General features: G+C 44.2%; 1 protein-coding gene across 2 annotated transcripts in view; it reads right to left on the bottom strand.

Moving 5' to 3' along the window:
- The window catches only part of CENPN (centromere protein N), a 35335-nt gene that overhangs the window by 11646 nt on the left and 6099 nt on the right, over positions 1-17590 (bottom strand). For both annotated transcript variants that reach the window (XM_075838657.1, XM_075838656.1), the window contains exons 3-4: positions 3597-3642; positions 3183-3242 (exon numbers count right to left, since the gene is read on the bottom strand). In XM_075838657.1, coding sequence (XP_075694772.1) covers positions 3183-3242; positions 3597-3642 — 106 coding nt within the window. The remainder of the gene's footprint in view (positions 1-3182; positions 3243-3596; positions 3643-17590) is intronic.

The raw sequence follows: 17590 nt of genomic DNA, 5'->3' as shown, positions 1-17590 counted from the left end.
CCCGTCTGATGCAGGTAAAGCCCCTGACCAAAGGATGAGCAAGCGTGGGTTAGGAGGACTTATTAGTTGAGTAACATGTTCTGCAGGCAGATCCAGTTCCAGCAAGGAGCCTCAGACAGGATTCAATACCGCTGTCATGGGAGAAGTTGGTGTTGAGGGATTCTAAATTCATGGCGGTCAAGTTGGTTCCCTTGAATAAGAATGGCAATGAGTGGAAGGTTTTAAGATGTTTTCTATCCAGCTTGGGATGGTTTCACATTGTGCACAGTTTCTCCATTTTGCCTCTTAGAAAGCATTTAGAAGCAGGTCACTTCTGGATTATCATGTATTGTCATCAGAAAGTGCTCCGATTGATAGCGTAAAGTAGGTTCTAAATCATGTTGTCGGTTTTATTTCCTCCTGCAGTATTGGGTTTACCCGTGCGCTTATTTTATGTAGCCTCTTTGCTGGTTTTATTAGGGCTTTTTTTTTTCCTTAATCCCTTAATGACCGGGCCATTTTGCGCGTTAATGACCTTTGGATTATTTTTTGTTTTTTCACGGTCGCATTCCAAGAGTCGTAACTCTTTTTTTATTCCGTCTATATAGCCGTATAAGGGCTTGTTTTTTGCGGGACGAGATGTATTTTGTAATTGCACCATTTTTAGATGCTTACAATATATTGATTAACTTTTATTAACTTTATTTTAGGAGAGAATTGAAAATAAGCAGCTATTCCAGCATTAATTTTCACGTTATAAATTTACGCCGTGTACTATGCAGCGGAAATAACATGTTAACTTTATTCTATGGGTCGGCACAATTACGGGGATACCAAATATGTAAAGGTTTTATATGTTTTTTCTACGTTTGCACAATAAAAACCCTTTTAGAAAAAAATTACTTGTTTTTGCATCGCCGCGTTCCAAGAGCCGTCATTTTTTTATTTTTCCGTCGATGTGGCCGTACGTGGGCTTGATTTTTGCGGGCCAATGTGTAGTTTTCATTAGTACTATTTTGGAGTACATAGGACTTATAGATTAACTTTTATTTTATTTTTTATGGGGGGAATGGGAGAAAAGAGAGAATTTTGCCTTTGTTTTTTGCAGTTTTTTTGGACGCCGTTCATCCAGCGGTTTAATTAATGTGTTAATTTTATTGGTCAAGTTGTTACGATCGCGGGGATACCATATATGTGTATGTGTGATTTGTTTTGACTCTTATACTGAATAAAACCACTTTTTGGGCAAAAAAAGTAGTTTTATTTGATTTTGACTGTAATTATTATTATTTTTTTCTACAAACTTTATTTAACTGATTGCCATTTTTTTTTTTTAGTCCCATCAGGGGACTTCACTATGCGATCTGCTGATCGCATATATAATGCTTTGGTATACTTAGTATACCAAAGCATTATTGCCTGTCAGTGTAAAACTGACAGGCAACCTGTTAGGTCATGCCTCCGGCATCGCCTAACAGGCAGATGCTGAAGGCAGACCTGGGGGTCTTTGTTAGACCCCCGGCTGTCATGGAAACCCGACGGCCACCCGCGATTTGTTTGCTGGGGCGCCGATCGGGTGACAGAGGGAGCTCCCTCCCTCTGTCAAACACATTAGATGCCGCTGTCACTATTGACAGCGGCATTTAATGGGTTAAACTGCCGGAATCGAAGCGCGCTTCGATTCCGGCAGTTGCAGCAGGAGCCAGGCTGTGTATAACAGCCGTGCTCCTGTCGCTGATCGCGTGGGTACAGTGACAGTACACGCGCCATCACAGGACGGATATATCCGTCCTCCTGCGCTAACTAGCAGCTGCTGAGGACGGATATATCCGTCCTTCGGCGTTAAGGAGCCCATTCTCCTGCCAATTTAAAGGAGTATTCCTACCTAGAGCATTTTTGATACATCCACAGGATATGGTAGAAATGGCTGATAGGTGGGGGTCCTACATCTGAGACCCTACCCCATCCAGGGAATGGGGGTCCTGTGAACGGCAGCTTCAATTTGGCAAAGAGGGATCACAGGTCCGTTGTTCTTTAGATACCTGAGGGATCCCCACCTATCAGTAATTAACAGCATATTTTGCAGACATGACAAACGTCTGAGATAGGAATACTCGGCTTATCCTATTGTCTTTTTGACACCCCATTTAGTAGAAAAAGTCCAGAAAAACAGACACACTATGCATCAGTTTGTCCTGGAGTAGTCCTTCAAGACTGTGGTATATTTTACTGACGTAGCAGCTTGAGGCCCAGAAGATATTCTTTTTGAGGATGTGGTAGAAAAGATGCCACTCTCCAGAGACAAAGTTGTTGTGTTTTTTTTTAAGTGATATCTTAAAAGGGTTATTCTCAGAATAGACCTTTATCAGCTATCCTCAGCATAGGTGATGTGTCTGATTGCTAAGGGTCCCAATGCTGGGACCCCCACTGCTCACTAGAAAAGGTGTCCCAAGCCCCCCATTCCTCTTCACTCCAAGACTGCAGTAAGGAAAACTTTGAATGGAACGGTGGGGTGATTTAGCAATGTGGTCCCCGGCGATCATACACTTACCATGATAAATATCTATCCTGGCAATAACCCTTTAACTAGTTTCTGACACAGGATGAGAGTTCTCGTCCTGAGCGGCAGGTACTTTGCACATTAGGACGAGTATTCTTGTCCGGTGTGACAGCCAGTGTCCACGCGTGATCAGGAGCGGGGCAACGGCTGTAATACACAGTTGCAGCCCCGTTCTAACGGCGGAGAGAAGAGAAACGTCTTCTCTACACCATTAACCCCTTGAATGCTGCGATCAAAGCTGATCGCGGCAAAGTAAATAAGAGAAGGGGGGACTGCTCTTTGATCGCGTCACAGAATATCTCTGTGACGCGATCAAGGCCCATAACTTGTATGTCCAGACAGCCCAAGGCCCATCGAAGGACCCCAGGGCTGTCTGACCACATTTCCTGTTGTTAGGGCAAACTGAGGTATGCCCTAACAACTGCCTGCCAATCAGTACACAGGCTAATACACTGGCATATAGATAGAAGAGGGAAATATAGAAAGAAAATTGTTCTGTCCTCAAGGCCAAAATTGTCCGTGTCCTTAAGGGGTTAATGGCCAATTGTATTGGTTGAATGTGTAAGCTTCTAAAGCAGAAATCAAGACTGAATATAAACAAAACGCATTTGTACCTTAATAAAAGCTGGTATAGATTAGTTACCTGATTGCACCGACATTTGATACACATCCCACATTTTCTTTTTTGAGTTGGCATGGTTATCTATTTATTAAAAGGACAAACAAATATGAAAATTAAGTTGGTCAAGAATAATATAACGGGACTGTGTAATTACACTGAAGATCCATCAGCAATCAGAGACCGCTGTTAATCCGGAGTCTGTAGAGTCTATTGTGCACAGCAGTCTGTATTTGGCTAAAAGGTCTTGAACTTTAAATTCCCAGAAGCCCTGCAGGTTATTAGAGGAAGTGTTATTGTAGACCTATATTAGGGAACTTCCACTGAAATATAATTTTGAAAGGCTTCAAATGGAAACTTTGCAAACCTGCTGAGGTCACGTAGCAGAACTACAAACAAAAAAATAAAATAAAGAAAGGAATAAACAGTTTTACTTACATACAATATCCAGATCAGCTGCATGATCTAGTGTAGCTTTATTATTCTGGGGAAAAAGAGGAACAACAACCATTATACACACACACACACACACACACACACTGCAGTAGTACATAAAATATTTTTTTCTCTCCCACATTCATGTAGCACTTGTGGCTTGAACCTCACTAACGAGAGAAAGAGAGAAGGAAAGAGAGAAGGAAAGAGAGAAGGAAAGAGAGAAGGAAAGAGAGAAGGAAAGAGAGAAGGAAAGAGAGAAGGAAAGAGAGAAGGAAAGAGAGAAGGAAAGAGAGAAGGAAAGAGAGAAGGAAAGAGAGAAGGAAAGAGAGAAGGAAAGAGAGAAGGAAAGAGAGAAGGAAAGAGAGAAGGAAAGAGAGAAGGAAAGAGAGAAGGAAAGAGAGAAGGAAAGAGAGAAGGAAAGAGAGAAGGAAAGAGAGAAGGAAAGAGAGAAGGAAAGAGAGAAGGAAAGAGAGAAGGAGAGAGAAGGAGAGAGAGAAGGAGAGAGAGAAGGAGAGAGAGAAGGAAAGAGAGAAGGAAAGAGAGAAGGAAAGAGAGAAGGAAAGAGAGAAGGAAAGAGAGAGAGCGCAGGTTAGCTACGGCAACCCTGTAATAAGAGGTTATAGGTCATCACGTGGCTGGCTACAACATGGTTCACTGCTTGAGGAGGGCCAATAAACTATGAATTAGCCAGAGCTGGAGGAATTTTTGGGCTGGATTCCCGCAGGTGTATTTTTTCCGCCGTGAATTTAGCCACAGCAAAATCAAAATAAGTTGTAAATACCATCAGAGTAATAAAAAAAAAAGGTAAATACAACATATTATTGAATAGGACAATTACCTATTCAATAATCATTGTCCTTCCTCCTTATCACCTCCCTATTCATTCAACAGACACCTCATTTACCTACCTAATGTCTGGTGGGCAGCTCTGTAAACCCGACCCAAGGACTAACAGCTCTTGCACACGACCGCGATCGGGCCATGGAAAACGGTCTTCTGTTCGGTATCATTTAGTTCAGTACGGAACAGTAGTTCCGTGGGGAGGCAGGGACTCCTAGCATCATAAATGTCTATGATGCCAGGAGTCCCGTTCACATGTACCGTGGTCGGGTCAGGAAATCCAGCCGACACACGGACCATTTATTACGGCCCGATCGCGGTTGTGTGTAAGAGATGTAGGAGTATAAAATATCACTTGGATAATAGAAAATGGTTCACATTGTGGGGGTCAGATCTAAGTCTGTGGTTTGTCTGTTTCTTTTTTTTTAATCAGTTCAAGTTTATTCAACAAAACTCCACATTATTACAGGTCATTGTACGTTCTCATACAGTGTACAAGCAATTTTCAACAGACCCAATTCTTTACATTTAACCAAACATTCCCTTCCCCCCAACTCCCCCCTGTATCCCCCCCAGCCGATCTCCTCAGTACCACTTTTCCAATCCTCTCCCCTCAGTGGCCCTATACCTGCACTTGTTGCCTTAGTGTCATTAGCTCCACAGAAGCATACCCAGATTGATCAATCCACCTAGCCCATTGTTTGTCGAACTTGACCCTGGACCCCCTCTTGGAGTATATCCTATACTCCATCAGAACCTGTGAGTTAAGTGCCCCTATGATTTCTTGTTTTGATGGTGGCTCCGCATCCAGCCAGTGCTTTGCAATTCCTTTCCGAACTTGATACAGTATTTTAGCAATTGCCAACCCTGACATCCTATCTCCCCCCAAATCTCCAACATACCCTAGCAGCATTACTACCGGATCCCATGGGATCTGTACCTCAAACACTCTCCCCACTAGTTCCAATATTTCCGTCCACAGACTCCCCAGCTTCCCACATGTCCAGAACATATGAAGGATATCTGCTTTTTCTTCCGGGCACCTAGGGCACTTTGCATCCGCTCTTAATCCCATTTGTTTCAGCACCCACGGGGTCCTGTACACCCTATGTATCAGAAACAACTGCGATCTTCGTTGTGCTACATTAATGGACAAAGTACATGTTGCTGCCAATACCGCCTCCCAGTGGTCTGTTGTAATAGGACCCACATCCCTCTCCCATATTGCTTTCACTGTTGCTATAGGATCTCCCAGATGTTCCACCAACAACCTGCGATAAACCAATGAGATTAATCCTTTTGATGATACTGCCTTTGCAATATGCTCCAACACCCCCGCGGCATGCATCGTCAGGTCCACACTGACCGCTTGTGTCTGCACTGCGTGCCGAATCTGCAGGTACTGATAAAACATGCGGGAGTCCAGTTGAAACTCCTCCCTTACTTGCTGAAAAGATTTGAGTATGTCTCCCTCATACAACTGATTCAACCGTATTATGCCTTGCTGCTCCCACCCCTGCATCCCTTCCAATTTACCCAATTCCCCCAAATAAGCATTCCTCCAGAGCGGTGTATATTTAGTGCACTCCCCTATCCCCAGCAATTGCTTGCACTGCCACCACACCTTGTGTATGAGCAGCAGAGTGGGTCTGGTACTCGCCATCTGTTTATATCTGTGCGCTTCCAGTCCTGCCAACGGGTTCTCCCCCCCCCCCAGATATGATAGGATGCGCGCACTGGACCCCCATGTCTCTTCCTGCTCCCACCCCCAGAAATGCTGACATTGGGCCGCTAAATAATACACCCAAGCATTAGGAACAGCCAGGCCCCCCTCCTCCTTTGGCAGCTGTAATTTCTCCAGTTTAATCCTAGGTACCCCCTTCTTCCATACTAGGTCTCTAAAAAGGTTATGCAATCTCCTGAACCAATATTTGGGGATCCATACCGGTGAGTTATGTAGGACATACAACACCTGGGGCATAAGGATCATTTTAATCAAATTTGTCCTACCCAGAGCCGATAGGGGCAACTTATTCCACGCCTCTACTTTGGCTTTTATCTTTGTTAACAGTGGCATTACATTAAGGGACATATAATCCTGTACTTTCGCCGTCACCCTCACCCCCAAATACTTAAACTCCTTCACCACAGGTATCTCCACCTCCTCTTCCCCATTCTGAATATCCCCCGGGTCCATGAGCATTAGGGCCGATTTTGACCAATTAATGAGTAGTCCTGAATATTTCCCAAACCGCTTAATTAGGGCCATCACTAACGGTAATGTGCGTTCGGTATCCGCCATGAATAGCAGCATATCATCTGCGTATAATGCAATTCTTTCCTCCACCCCCCCATATCTCAACCCCTGAATGTGTTTATGTTGTCTCACTGCACACGCCAAGGGTTCCACCGCCAACGCAAACAACAATGGGGACAATGGACATCCCTGACGCGTTCCCCGCTCCAGCGCAAACCGATCCGATAACACCCCATTCACCCTTATCTTTGCTGTCGGGGCTACATACAACAATTTTACCCATTTTATATAATTAGGGCCAAATCCCATTTTTTCCAGAACTGACCACAAATAATTCCACTCCACACAATCGAATGCTTTGGCCGCATCTAAGGACATTATGGCTCTCCCCCCACGATTATCCGGCATAACTTGTAGATTCAAAAACAGCCGCCTCAGATTTACCGCCGTCGATTTGGATGGCATAAAACCGGCCTGATCTCCGTGTACCACCCCAGCTACTACTTTAGCTAGTCGAAGCGCCAATACTTTCGCCATGATTTTAATATCCGCCGTCAGCAGTGAGACTGGTCTATAAGAGCCCGGGAGTTGAGGATCCTTCCCCTCTTTAGGCAGAACTACTATAGTCGCTTCATACATTGTTTCTGGAAGCCGCCCCCTATTGAAGCTATCTAAAAGAGTGGCCAGTAACTGCGGCGCAAGCTCCTCCCCATATTCCTTAAAAACTTCCACCGGAAGACCATCCGGCCCCGGCGCCTTTTCACTGGCTAGTATCCCTATAGCCGCCTGTATTTCCTCCAGAGATATTGGCTCCTCCAATGTCCCTCTCTCCTCCCCCCCCAACCTAGGAAATTCTATCTCCCCTATATACTCTTCCAGCTGCTGAGGCGTGTGCTCTGCCCTAGAGGCATACAAATCCGAGTAGAACTGCTGAAACACTTTCAAAATCTGTCCTGTATCAGTCTCCAACCTCCCCCCCTCCCCTTTAATGGTGTGTATGTAATTATTCTCCCTCTGAGCCTGCGCCATCCTTGCCAGTAACCGTCCAGTGGTTTCCCCCTCCTCATAATATTGGCGTTTTAAAAACATCCTTTTGTTATCTGCCCTCTCCAACTGATGTTGCTTTAACAACCGCTGCGCCTCCACCCAATGCTTCAATGTGTCTGTTGTGTTATCTATTATATGCAGCCTTTCTGTCTCCTCTACCCTTCCCAACAGTGCTTCTCCTAATTGTCTAGACCGTGTTTTTACTGCTGAAATGTGCTGGATGAACACCCCTCTCAGCCACGCCTTCATCGCGTCCCACAGTATCTCTTGCGGTACCGTTCCTGAATTGAACTGAAAGTACTCCTTTATGAGGTCTAAAATTTGTTTATTGTCTATCAGCTTTAGCCAAAAGGCATTAAGTTTCCAACACCCTTGCCCCCGCCCTGTCCTCTCCTCCGTCTCTACCTTCATTAACACAGGAGAATGATCCGATAACGCTCTTTGCAAGTATTCTATCTGAGCTACAAATGGTACCGCTGTCGGTGAGCACAAGATTAAGTCTATCCTGGATAAAGACTGATATGTGGAAGACGCACAAGAATACTGAAAGCTATTTGGATGTTTATCCCTCCATATGTCCCGCCAGCCCATTTCAGCAACCAGATGGCCAAAAGCTGTTACACCTCCCCCTGTCATGCCAAATTTATCCATATTGGTATTCAATACTGCGTTAAAATCCCCCATCACTATTAACGGCACCTCCGGGTACCTAGCCAGTTCCTCCACCACTTTCTTGATACATCCACTAGAAAACGGAGGGGGTACATACAACACCACCAACACACAATTCCAATGATACAATGTACAGTGTACCCCCACATACCGCCCCTCCCCATCCTGGAAGGAGTCGTGACATACAAATGGCACTGCCCTATGTATGAGAAGACTCACCCCCCTTGAATATGTAGTATGGTAAGAATGAAAACTATGGCCTACCCAGGCCCTATGCATCATGGAAACTGAATCCCTAGTCATATGTGTCTCCTGTAGTCCTATCACCCTCGACTCCTGTTTTCTAATAAAATCAAATACCGCCTGTCGTTTTCTGGCTTCCCGCAGGCCCCGTACATTCCAGGACAAACAATTAATTGATCCCATCATCCCTCAACATATCACAGCTCCTCCTATCCTGTTCTCTTAATTTTACATATCCGACCGGCTGGGTCTCCTTTCCCTCCCTCCCCTCCCCCCCCTGCAACCTCCCCTCCCCCCCCTGCAACCTCCCCCGTAAACCTACCCCTTTCCAAGGGTTGGGGCAACAGAACGTATCTGCCATTACCCATAACAAACATCGGCAGGTCAACTCCGCCCACCATACATTCAACAATGCCATAACTCGTTATGTGCTTTTCCCGCTTAACTGACCATCCCTCCCGCTGCCATTTTCTTACAAATAAACTACCATCCCTTCAGCATATCAATGCCCCTCAATGTCCATAAACACATTCCTCCTCTTCCGGTCTTCCGCGGTCCCCGCAACCATGCCCTCCAACTCCAAGTCCAATCAAATGCCAAATCTTGCAATTTTTCCTACGACACCTGGTTCAGTCCTGCATCCCCAGCCTCCTTTTGCCAGCCGGTCTGTTCCGGATCAACGCCGTCCCTCTGCCGGTCTCAGCTGACTTTCATGGCTATCCAACCATCTAACCGCTTCTCTCGGTGTCTCAAAAAAGGAAGTTGTTCCCAGCGCCACCACTCTCAAACGGGCAGGATACATCATGGAATATTGCACTTGTAATGCCCTTAGTCGTCTTTTTATATCCATAAACTGTGATCTTTTCCGTTGTACTTCCAAAGAGAAGTCCGGGAAGAAGGACACTTTCACCCCATTAAAGGAGATGTCTTGACGTTCTCTAGCTTTCCTCAGGATCTTGTCTCTATCTTTATAATGTAGAATCTTTATCAGCACCGGTCTCGGCGGCCTTCCGGGAGGGCCAGGTCTGGTCGGCACCCTGTGCGCTCTCTCCACCGCAAATAAAGGGGTCAATTCCTCTCTACCAAATGTGTCTATCAGCCACTTTTCAAAGAAGTCATCCGGATTCGTTCCCTCCACTCTTTCCGGAACCCCCACAAGGCGCACATTATTTCGTCTCAGCCGATTTTCCATATCGTCTGTCTTAGCCATCAATGTCGCCACTGCCTGCGAATGTGCCTGTACATCCTGCTTTATGTGAGGAATCGCATCCTCCATGTCTGAGACTCTCCCTTCCACTGCAGTGGTGCGTTCCGCAACTTTCTGCAAATCATTCCTGAGCAGCAAAATGTCCTCCTTCAATCCACCCATCTGACTTGCTAAGGTATTAAGGACCATAGAATTCTGCTTCACCGCTGCCAAAATGTCCTTTAGGGAGGGTTCCTCCTTCCTTACTCCACTTTTCCCTCCAGCACCTGGCTGATCCTGCATGGCGCCACTCATCTCCTCCTCCTCCTCCTCCTCCTCACTTCTCATGTCCCCCGCCAAAGGAGAATACCTGGATCCATATGATGAGCTTCCAGCTGCCTGATCTCCAGCCGACTTTCGCTGCTGTGCAGCCGCCCCCCCTGCTCTCGGCGTGCGGGCGAACCTCTCCAGCTTTTCCACAACTTCCTGCCGGAGGCCTCTATTGCGGCCTTCCTTCTCCTCGGCGCCATCTTGAGCGCGGGACCCGGGACTCGCTGGCGGCGACTTCTGCTTCTTAGAGCGCGTCATTATGACCGGGTATTCGTGCTCCTCCACCTCCAGACTCTGGTAAGCCCCTAGGGAAGCTATTTTCCCCGAGTTTTACGGGATATATGGACCTTAAAGGATGATTACAGCAGGAGCTCCGGTCACACACGTCCTCTCACATTCACCTCTAGGCCACGCCCCTGGTTTGTCTGTTTCTAATCTCATTTTATCTACATATTTTTTTGACTTTTTAAGAACTGTACTTTGAATATTGAAACTTTAATAAGTTTGGTCCTTGTATGCTCTAGAGAATAGTGTTTAACCCTTTAACTACGGGGAGGTGTGTGTGTGTGTGTGTGTGACTATCAGCCCAGAAATCGGTAGGTGATGGCAGCGAGTTGTGTAACAGGGGCGTTTGGACTGTTTTGGGGGTGTGATTTATGCTCAAATTGCAACCTGAGTGGAAGGAGAGTATAAGATTAAGTGAGTGGAAATAGATTAACTTCTCCCAGTTGCACTTAGGCCGGGTTCACACTGAGTTTTTTGAAGGCACAAAATCTGCCTCAAAATTCCGTTTGAAATTTTGAGGCAGATTTTGCTTTGCCTGCACGCCGATTTTCTCGCCCGCAGCCATGGAGCGCCGCAGGCAAAAACACTTTCCCTGCCTCCCATTGATTTCTCGCTCGCGGGAAAAAACGCCTCCGCCTTCCATTGAAATCAATGGGAGGCATTTTCGGACGTTTTTTGGTGTGTATTCCAACGCGGTTTCCACGTCAAAAAACTCTGTGTGAACTCCCCCTTATGTCATGTGATGTATGGAGTGTACCTGACAAACCCATGCACTGCTAACATGCCAATATGAATGAACGGTGTTGCCCAAAGAAGCCAATCTAATCCCAGCCTTCATTATCTAACCTAGACAAAAGAGGGCTGCAATTCAATTGGGACAAATGAAAGTAAAGGCTCGCAACAAGCTGCTTTCATACTTGTCCACCACTTTGTATTATTATCATACAAAATATGAGGCAAGAGGAACGGTCACCTCCCCTGACATGTCTCTTTTAGTAAATATTTGTATTCTCCATGAAACAACAATTCTGGAACATATTTTCTTAGAACTGTGCGTTGTGTAATTCCTCTGTTACTCCTTCTAGAAATGTATGAATAAATTAACAACTGGGTGTTACCAGTTGGGGGTGTGTCCTTACAGACTGATAATGTCCAATCAGTGATGACTGAGTGAGACGGTGTAGGGACACGCCCTATTGACAAGAGGAATGGAGATTGGAATGGAATTTCTTGGAGAAATAACAGAGGAACAGCACAATGCAGGGTTATAAGAAAAGATGTTCCAGAATTGTTATTTTATGGGGAATAAAAGTATTTACTAAAACAGACATGTCAGGAGAGGTGACGGGGCCTCTCTAAATGGCTCAGTGGTTGGCACAACAGCCTTTCCGCACCAGGGTGACGAATATGACCAGGGCAATATCTGCATCTTCTGCCTTTATTTACGTGGGTTTTCCCCCCCAAAATTCTCAAACTGGCCATAAAGTGATTTTGGAAAATTAGATTGATGGGAGTGAATCATTCACTTCTCATCGTTACCACCCAGCTTCTGGCAGTGCACAGACACACCGCGTGATCTCGCGAGCTCACGCTGTGACGTCACTTCCTGCCCCAGGAACTTCATCGCGTCGGACGAGCGAGGACACGCTGTGTGTCTGTGCACTGCCAGAAGCTGGGTGGTAACGATGAGAAGTGGCTGATGCTGATTCGTCGGCATCATACACTTCTATTCACAACTCCCTGATAGTAAAACAAGTAAACACGCCCAGATGTTACAAACACAATACACGCCCAGTTGTCCATTAGAAAGGCTCATTTGCATAAATATAAAATTGCTCATAACTTGGCCAAAAATGATTGTTTTTAAAAAAAAACAAAAAAAACGTTACTGTTATCTACATTGCAGCGCCGATCACATGCAATAGGAGATAGGGATTTGATCATCGGGTGACAGAGCCTCTTTAAGGTCAGAGTCATTTTCTGATTTTTCATTTTCGTTTTTCACTCCCTGCCTTCCAAGAGTCATAACTCCTTTAATTTTCAATCAATAGAGTAGTGTGAGGGCTATTTTTTGAGGGAGAAGTTGTAGTTTCTATTGGTAGTATTTAAAGTACCATAGAACGTACTGGGAAGCTGGAAAAAGTTTCTATGCGGGCTGAAATAGGAAAAAACTGCAATTCCTCCATTGTTTTTTGGGTTTAGTTTTTACGGTTTTCACCATGCGGTAAAAACAACAACTTAACTTTATTCTGTGGCTCAATGAGACTACGGTGATACCAAATTTATATAAGTTTTTTTTATATATTTTACTACTAACAATAAAAAAATAAATAGTTTTGTTTCACTATATTCTAAGAGCCGTAACCGTTTTATTTTTCTGTGGATTGAGTGGTTTGTGGGCTTATTTTTTTGCGGGACGAGCTGTAGGTTTTATCGGTAACATTTTTTGGTACATATAACTTTTTGACATGTTTTCTAAAAAACAGCGATTTTGGCATTTTAAGTTTTTTATGGTGTTCACCGTGCGCATTAAAGTTTTTCCCTCTTTTTTCCCCACATTCTATTAGTCCCCCTAGGGGACTTCAAACCAGCGATTGTTAGGTCGCTGGTACAATACTACTGTATTGCAGCGTATAGTAATTTTTACAGGCCCCTGTTAAGCCCTGCCACAGGCAGGGCTTAACAGTGGCAGAGTGAAGGCAATCCTAGGCCCCTGGGCTGCCATAACAACAATCGCCGCCCCTGATTGCATTTCTGGGGGGGGGCGATGAACTGTCAGAGGGGTTAAACAGCTAGGAACAGCGCGGTCGCTGTTCCTGGCCGTTAGTCCCGGGTGTCGGCTGTAAAACACAGCCGACACCCGCAGCGTATGGCGTGCGCTCAGCGCGTTCCGCGCATCTCCCCTCTGCACCAGGACATACCAGTGCGTCAAGAGGTTAAAGGCGGGTGACTAGATTATCAAAAGGGATGGGTGCTCTTGCTTATAACGAGAGGCTAGAAAAATTGGGCTTGTTCAGCTTTGAAAGAAAGACACCTTAACCCCTTCCTTCTTTGGCCACTTTTGACCTTCCTGACAGAGCCTCATTTTTAAAATCTGACATGTTTCACTTTATGTGGTAATAACCCCAGAATGCTTTTACCTATCCAAGCAATTCTGAGATTGTTTTCTCGTGACACATTGGACTTTAGGTTACTGGCAAAATTTGCCCGATACATTCAGTATTTAATTGGGAAAAACACCAAAATGTAGCGAAAAATTGCAAAAACGAGCATTTTTCTAAATTTAAATGTATCTGCTTGTAAGACAGGCAGTTATAACACACAAAAATGTTGCTAATTAACATCCCCCATATGTCTACTTTAGTTTAGCATAGTTTTTTGAACATCATTTGTCATCATATTTTTCTAGGACGTTACAAGGCTTAAAATTTTAGCAGCAATTTCTCACATTTTCAAGAAAATTTCAAAATGCTATTTTTACAGGGGCCAGTTCAGGTGTGAAGCGGCTTTGAGGTCCTGAGATATTAGAAACCCCCAATAAGTCACACCATTTTAAAAACTGCACCCCTCAAAGTATTCAGAACAGCATTTAGAAAGTTTCTTAACCCTTTAGACATTGGGCAGGAATTAAGGCAAAGTAGAGGTGAAATTTACAAAGTTCAAAGTTCATTTTGAATCCATTTTTTTTGTACCACAGAAGGTTTTACCAGAGAAAAGCAACTCAATATTTATTGCCCAGGTTCTGCAGTTTTAGGAAATATCCCAAATGTGGCCCTAGTGTGCTACTGGACTGAAGCACCGGCCTCCGAAGCAAAGTAGCACCTAATGGATTTTGGGCCTCCTTTGTATTAGAATATATTTTAGGCACCATGTCAGGTTTGAGGAGGTCTTGTGGAACTAAAACAGTGGAAACCCCCAAAAGTGACCGCATTTGAGAAACTACACCCCTCGAAGAATTTATTTAGGGGTGTAGCAAGCATTTTGACCCGCCAGTTTTTTTGCAAAAATTTTTGGAAGTAGGCCATGAAAATCTACATTTTTTCAAATAAAATGTAGGTTTAGCTAATTTTTTTTCATTTCCAAAAGAACTAAAGTAGAAAGATTTGTGGAGCAATTTCTCCCGAGTAAAACAAATACCCCACATGTGGTAATAAACGGTTGTTTGGAGACACGGCAGGGCTCAGAAGGGAAAGAGCGCCATTTGGCGCTCATATTTAGCAGGAATGGTTTGCGGAGGCCATGTCACATTTGCAAAGCCCCTGAGGGGACAAAACAGTGACCCCATTTTGGAAACTATACCCCTTGAGGAAATTATCTAGGGGTATAGTGAGCATTTTGACTCCGCAGGTTTTTTGCAGAAATTTTTGGAAGTAGGCTGTGAAAATGAAAATCGACATTTTTTTCAACTAAAATGTAGGTTTAGCTAATTTTTTTTTAATTTCCACAAGGACTAAAGGAGAAAAAGCACCGCAACATTTGTAAAGCAATTTCTCCCGAGTAAAACAATACCCCACATGTGGTCATAAACATCTGTTTGGACACACGGTATGGCTCAGAATGGAAGGAGCACCATTTGGATTTTGGAATGGTATTTATCTTTTGGAGCGTAGATTTTGCTGGAATGGTTTGCGGACGCCATGTTGCATTTGCAAAACCCCTGATGTCCTAACAAAAGTGACCCCGTTTTAGAAACTACACCCCTAAAGGCATTTATCAAGGGGTGTAGTGAGAATTTAGACTCCACAGGTGTTTTTCAGAAATTAATACGCAGTGGATGATGCAAAGTGAAAATTGCAATTTTTCCACTGATCTGCCCATTCACCGCACAAGATGTTGTGCCCCTAGAGAACCTTACCCCATAAATTGTTAAGCGGGTTCTCCCGGGTATGGTAATGCCTTACTTGTGGTCATAAATTGCTGTTTGGGCACACTGTAGGGCTAAGAAGGGAAAGACCGCCATTTTGAGCATGGATTTTGCTTGGTAACAGTTCTGTTTGGGGTTTTGCTGGTATTTCCGTTTATAATGTGGTGGCATATGTAATCTGTGCGGAGTACATCAGGGTATATGTAATCTGTGCGGAGTACATCAGGGTATATGTAATCTGTGCGGAGTACATCAGGGTATATGTAATCTGTGCGGAGAACATCAGGGTATATGTAATCTGTGCGGAGTATATCAGGGTATATGTAATATGTGAGGAGTACATCAGGGTATATGTAATATGTGAGGAGAACATCAGGGTATATGTAATCTGTGCGGGGTACATCAGGGTATATGTAATCTGTGCGGAGTACATCAGGGTATATGTAATCTGTGCGGAGTACATCAGGTTATATGTAATCTGTGCGGGGTACATCAGGGTATATGTAATATGTGAGGAGAACATCAGGGTATATGTAATCTGTGCGGAGTACATCAGGGTATATGTAATCTGTGCGGGGTACATCAGGGTATATGTAATCTGTGCGGGTACATCAGGCTATATGTAAGCTGTGTGGAGTACATCAGGGTATATGTAATCTGTGCGGAGTACATCAGGGTATATGTAATATGTGAGGAGTACATCAGGGTATATGTAATATGTGAGGAGTACATCAGGGTATATGTAAGCTGGGCGGAGTACATCAGGGTATATGTAAGCTGTGTGGAGTACATCAGGGTATATGTAAGCTGTGCGGAGTACATCAGGGTATATGTAATATGTGAGGAGAACATCAGGGTATATGTAATATGTGAGGAGAACATCAGGCTATATGTAAGCTGGGCGGAGTACATCAGGGTATATGTAATCTGTGCGGAGTACATCAGGGTATATGTAATCTGTGCGGAGTACATCAGGGTATATGTAATATGTGCGGAGTACATCAGGGTATATGTAATCTGTGCGGGTACATCAGGCTATATGTAAGCTGTGTGGAGTACATCAGGGTATATGTAATCTGTGCGGAGTACATCAGGGTATATGTAATATGTGAGGAGTACATCAGGGTATATGTAAGCTGGGCGGAGTACATCAGGGTATATGTAAGCTGTGTGGAGTACATCAGGGTATATGTAAGCTGTGCGGAGTACATCAGGGTATATGTAATATGTGAGGAGAACATCAGGGTATATGTAATATGTGAGGAGAACATCAGGCTATATGTAAGCTGGGCGGAGTACATCAGGGTATATGTAATCTGTGCGGAGTACATCAGGGTATATGTAATCTGTGCGGAGTACATCAGGGTATATGTAATATGTGCGGAGTACATCAGGGTATATGTAAGCTGTGCGGAGAACATCAGGGTATATGTAATCTGTGCGGAGTATATCAGGGTATATGTAATCTGTGCGGAGTACATCAGGGTATATGTAATCTGTGCGGAGTATATCAGGGGTATATGTAATCTGTGCGGAGTATATCAGGGGTATATGTAATCTGTGCGGAGTATATCAGGGGTATATGTAATCTGTGCGGAGAACATCAGGGCATAATAAGAGGGTATAATAATGTGGTAAATAATACAATTATCCATAGATGTGTGTTACGCTGTGAAGCGATCCGTTATGCGCAGGCCGGTGTCACACTGATAAACGGTTTTCTTTCTTATCCCCCTTTTGTAACGCTCTGCACCTTTTGGGGACTTTTTCTCCTTCGTAGTTTGGGAAATATTACTGGGAAAGTTTTGCGCTGGTATAATACGGGCGCCCTCGCTTCCAGCGGATGTGCTATGTCCATTCCCTTCCTAGTTCCTAAATACTAGGGCCCTGAACCTGAAGGAATGTTTCCCTCCGGCCTGCGCATTGAGATGTTTTTTCATCACCGCATTACTAGTGCCGTAACTTTTTTGTTTTTCAGTTGATTGAGCGGTGTGTAGGCTTGTTTTTTGCGAGACGGGCTGTAGATTTTATTGGTACCATTTTAGAACACATACGACTTTTTGATCACTTTTTATTTTTTGATAAAGGAAATTATTTTTTTTTCCGGCATCCACAGTGCGCCCTAAATCTCATGTTAACTTTATTCTGCGCGTTGATACGATTACGGCAATACCAAATTTATATAGTTTTTTTTATGTATTGCGGCTTTTGCACAATAAAATCCCTTTTTTATAAAATCATTTGTTTTCTGTGTCGCCATATTCTAAGAC

Source organism: Rhinoderma darwinii, chromosome 9, assembly GCF_050947455.1.
Source record: "Rhinoderma darwinii isolate aRhiDar2 chromosome 9, aRhiDar2.hap1, whole genome shotgun sequence".
NCBI classification, from domain to species: Eukaryota; Metazoa; Chordata; class Amphibia; order Anura; family Rhinodermatidae; genus Rhinoderma; species Rhinoderma darwinii.
Note: the sequence above shows the minus strand (reverse complement) of the source record. Positions and strands in the feature narration are given on the sequence as shown.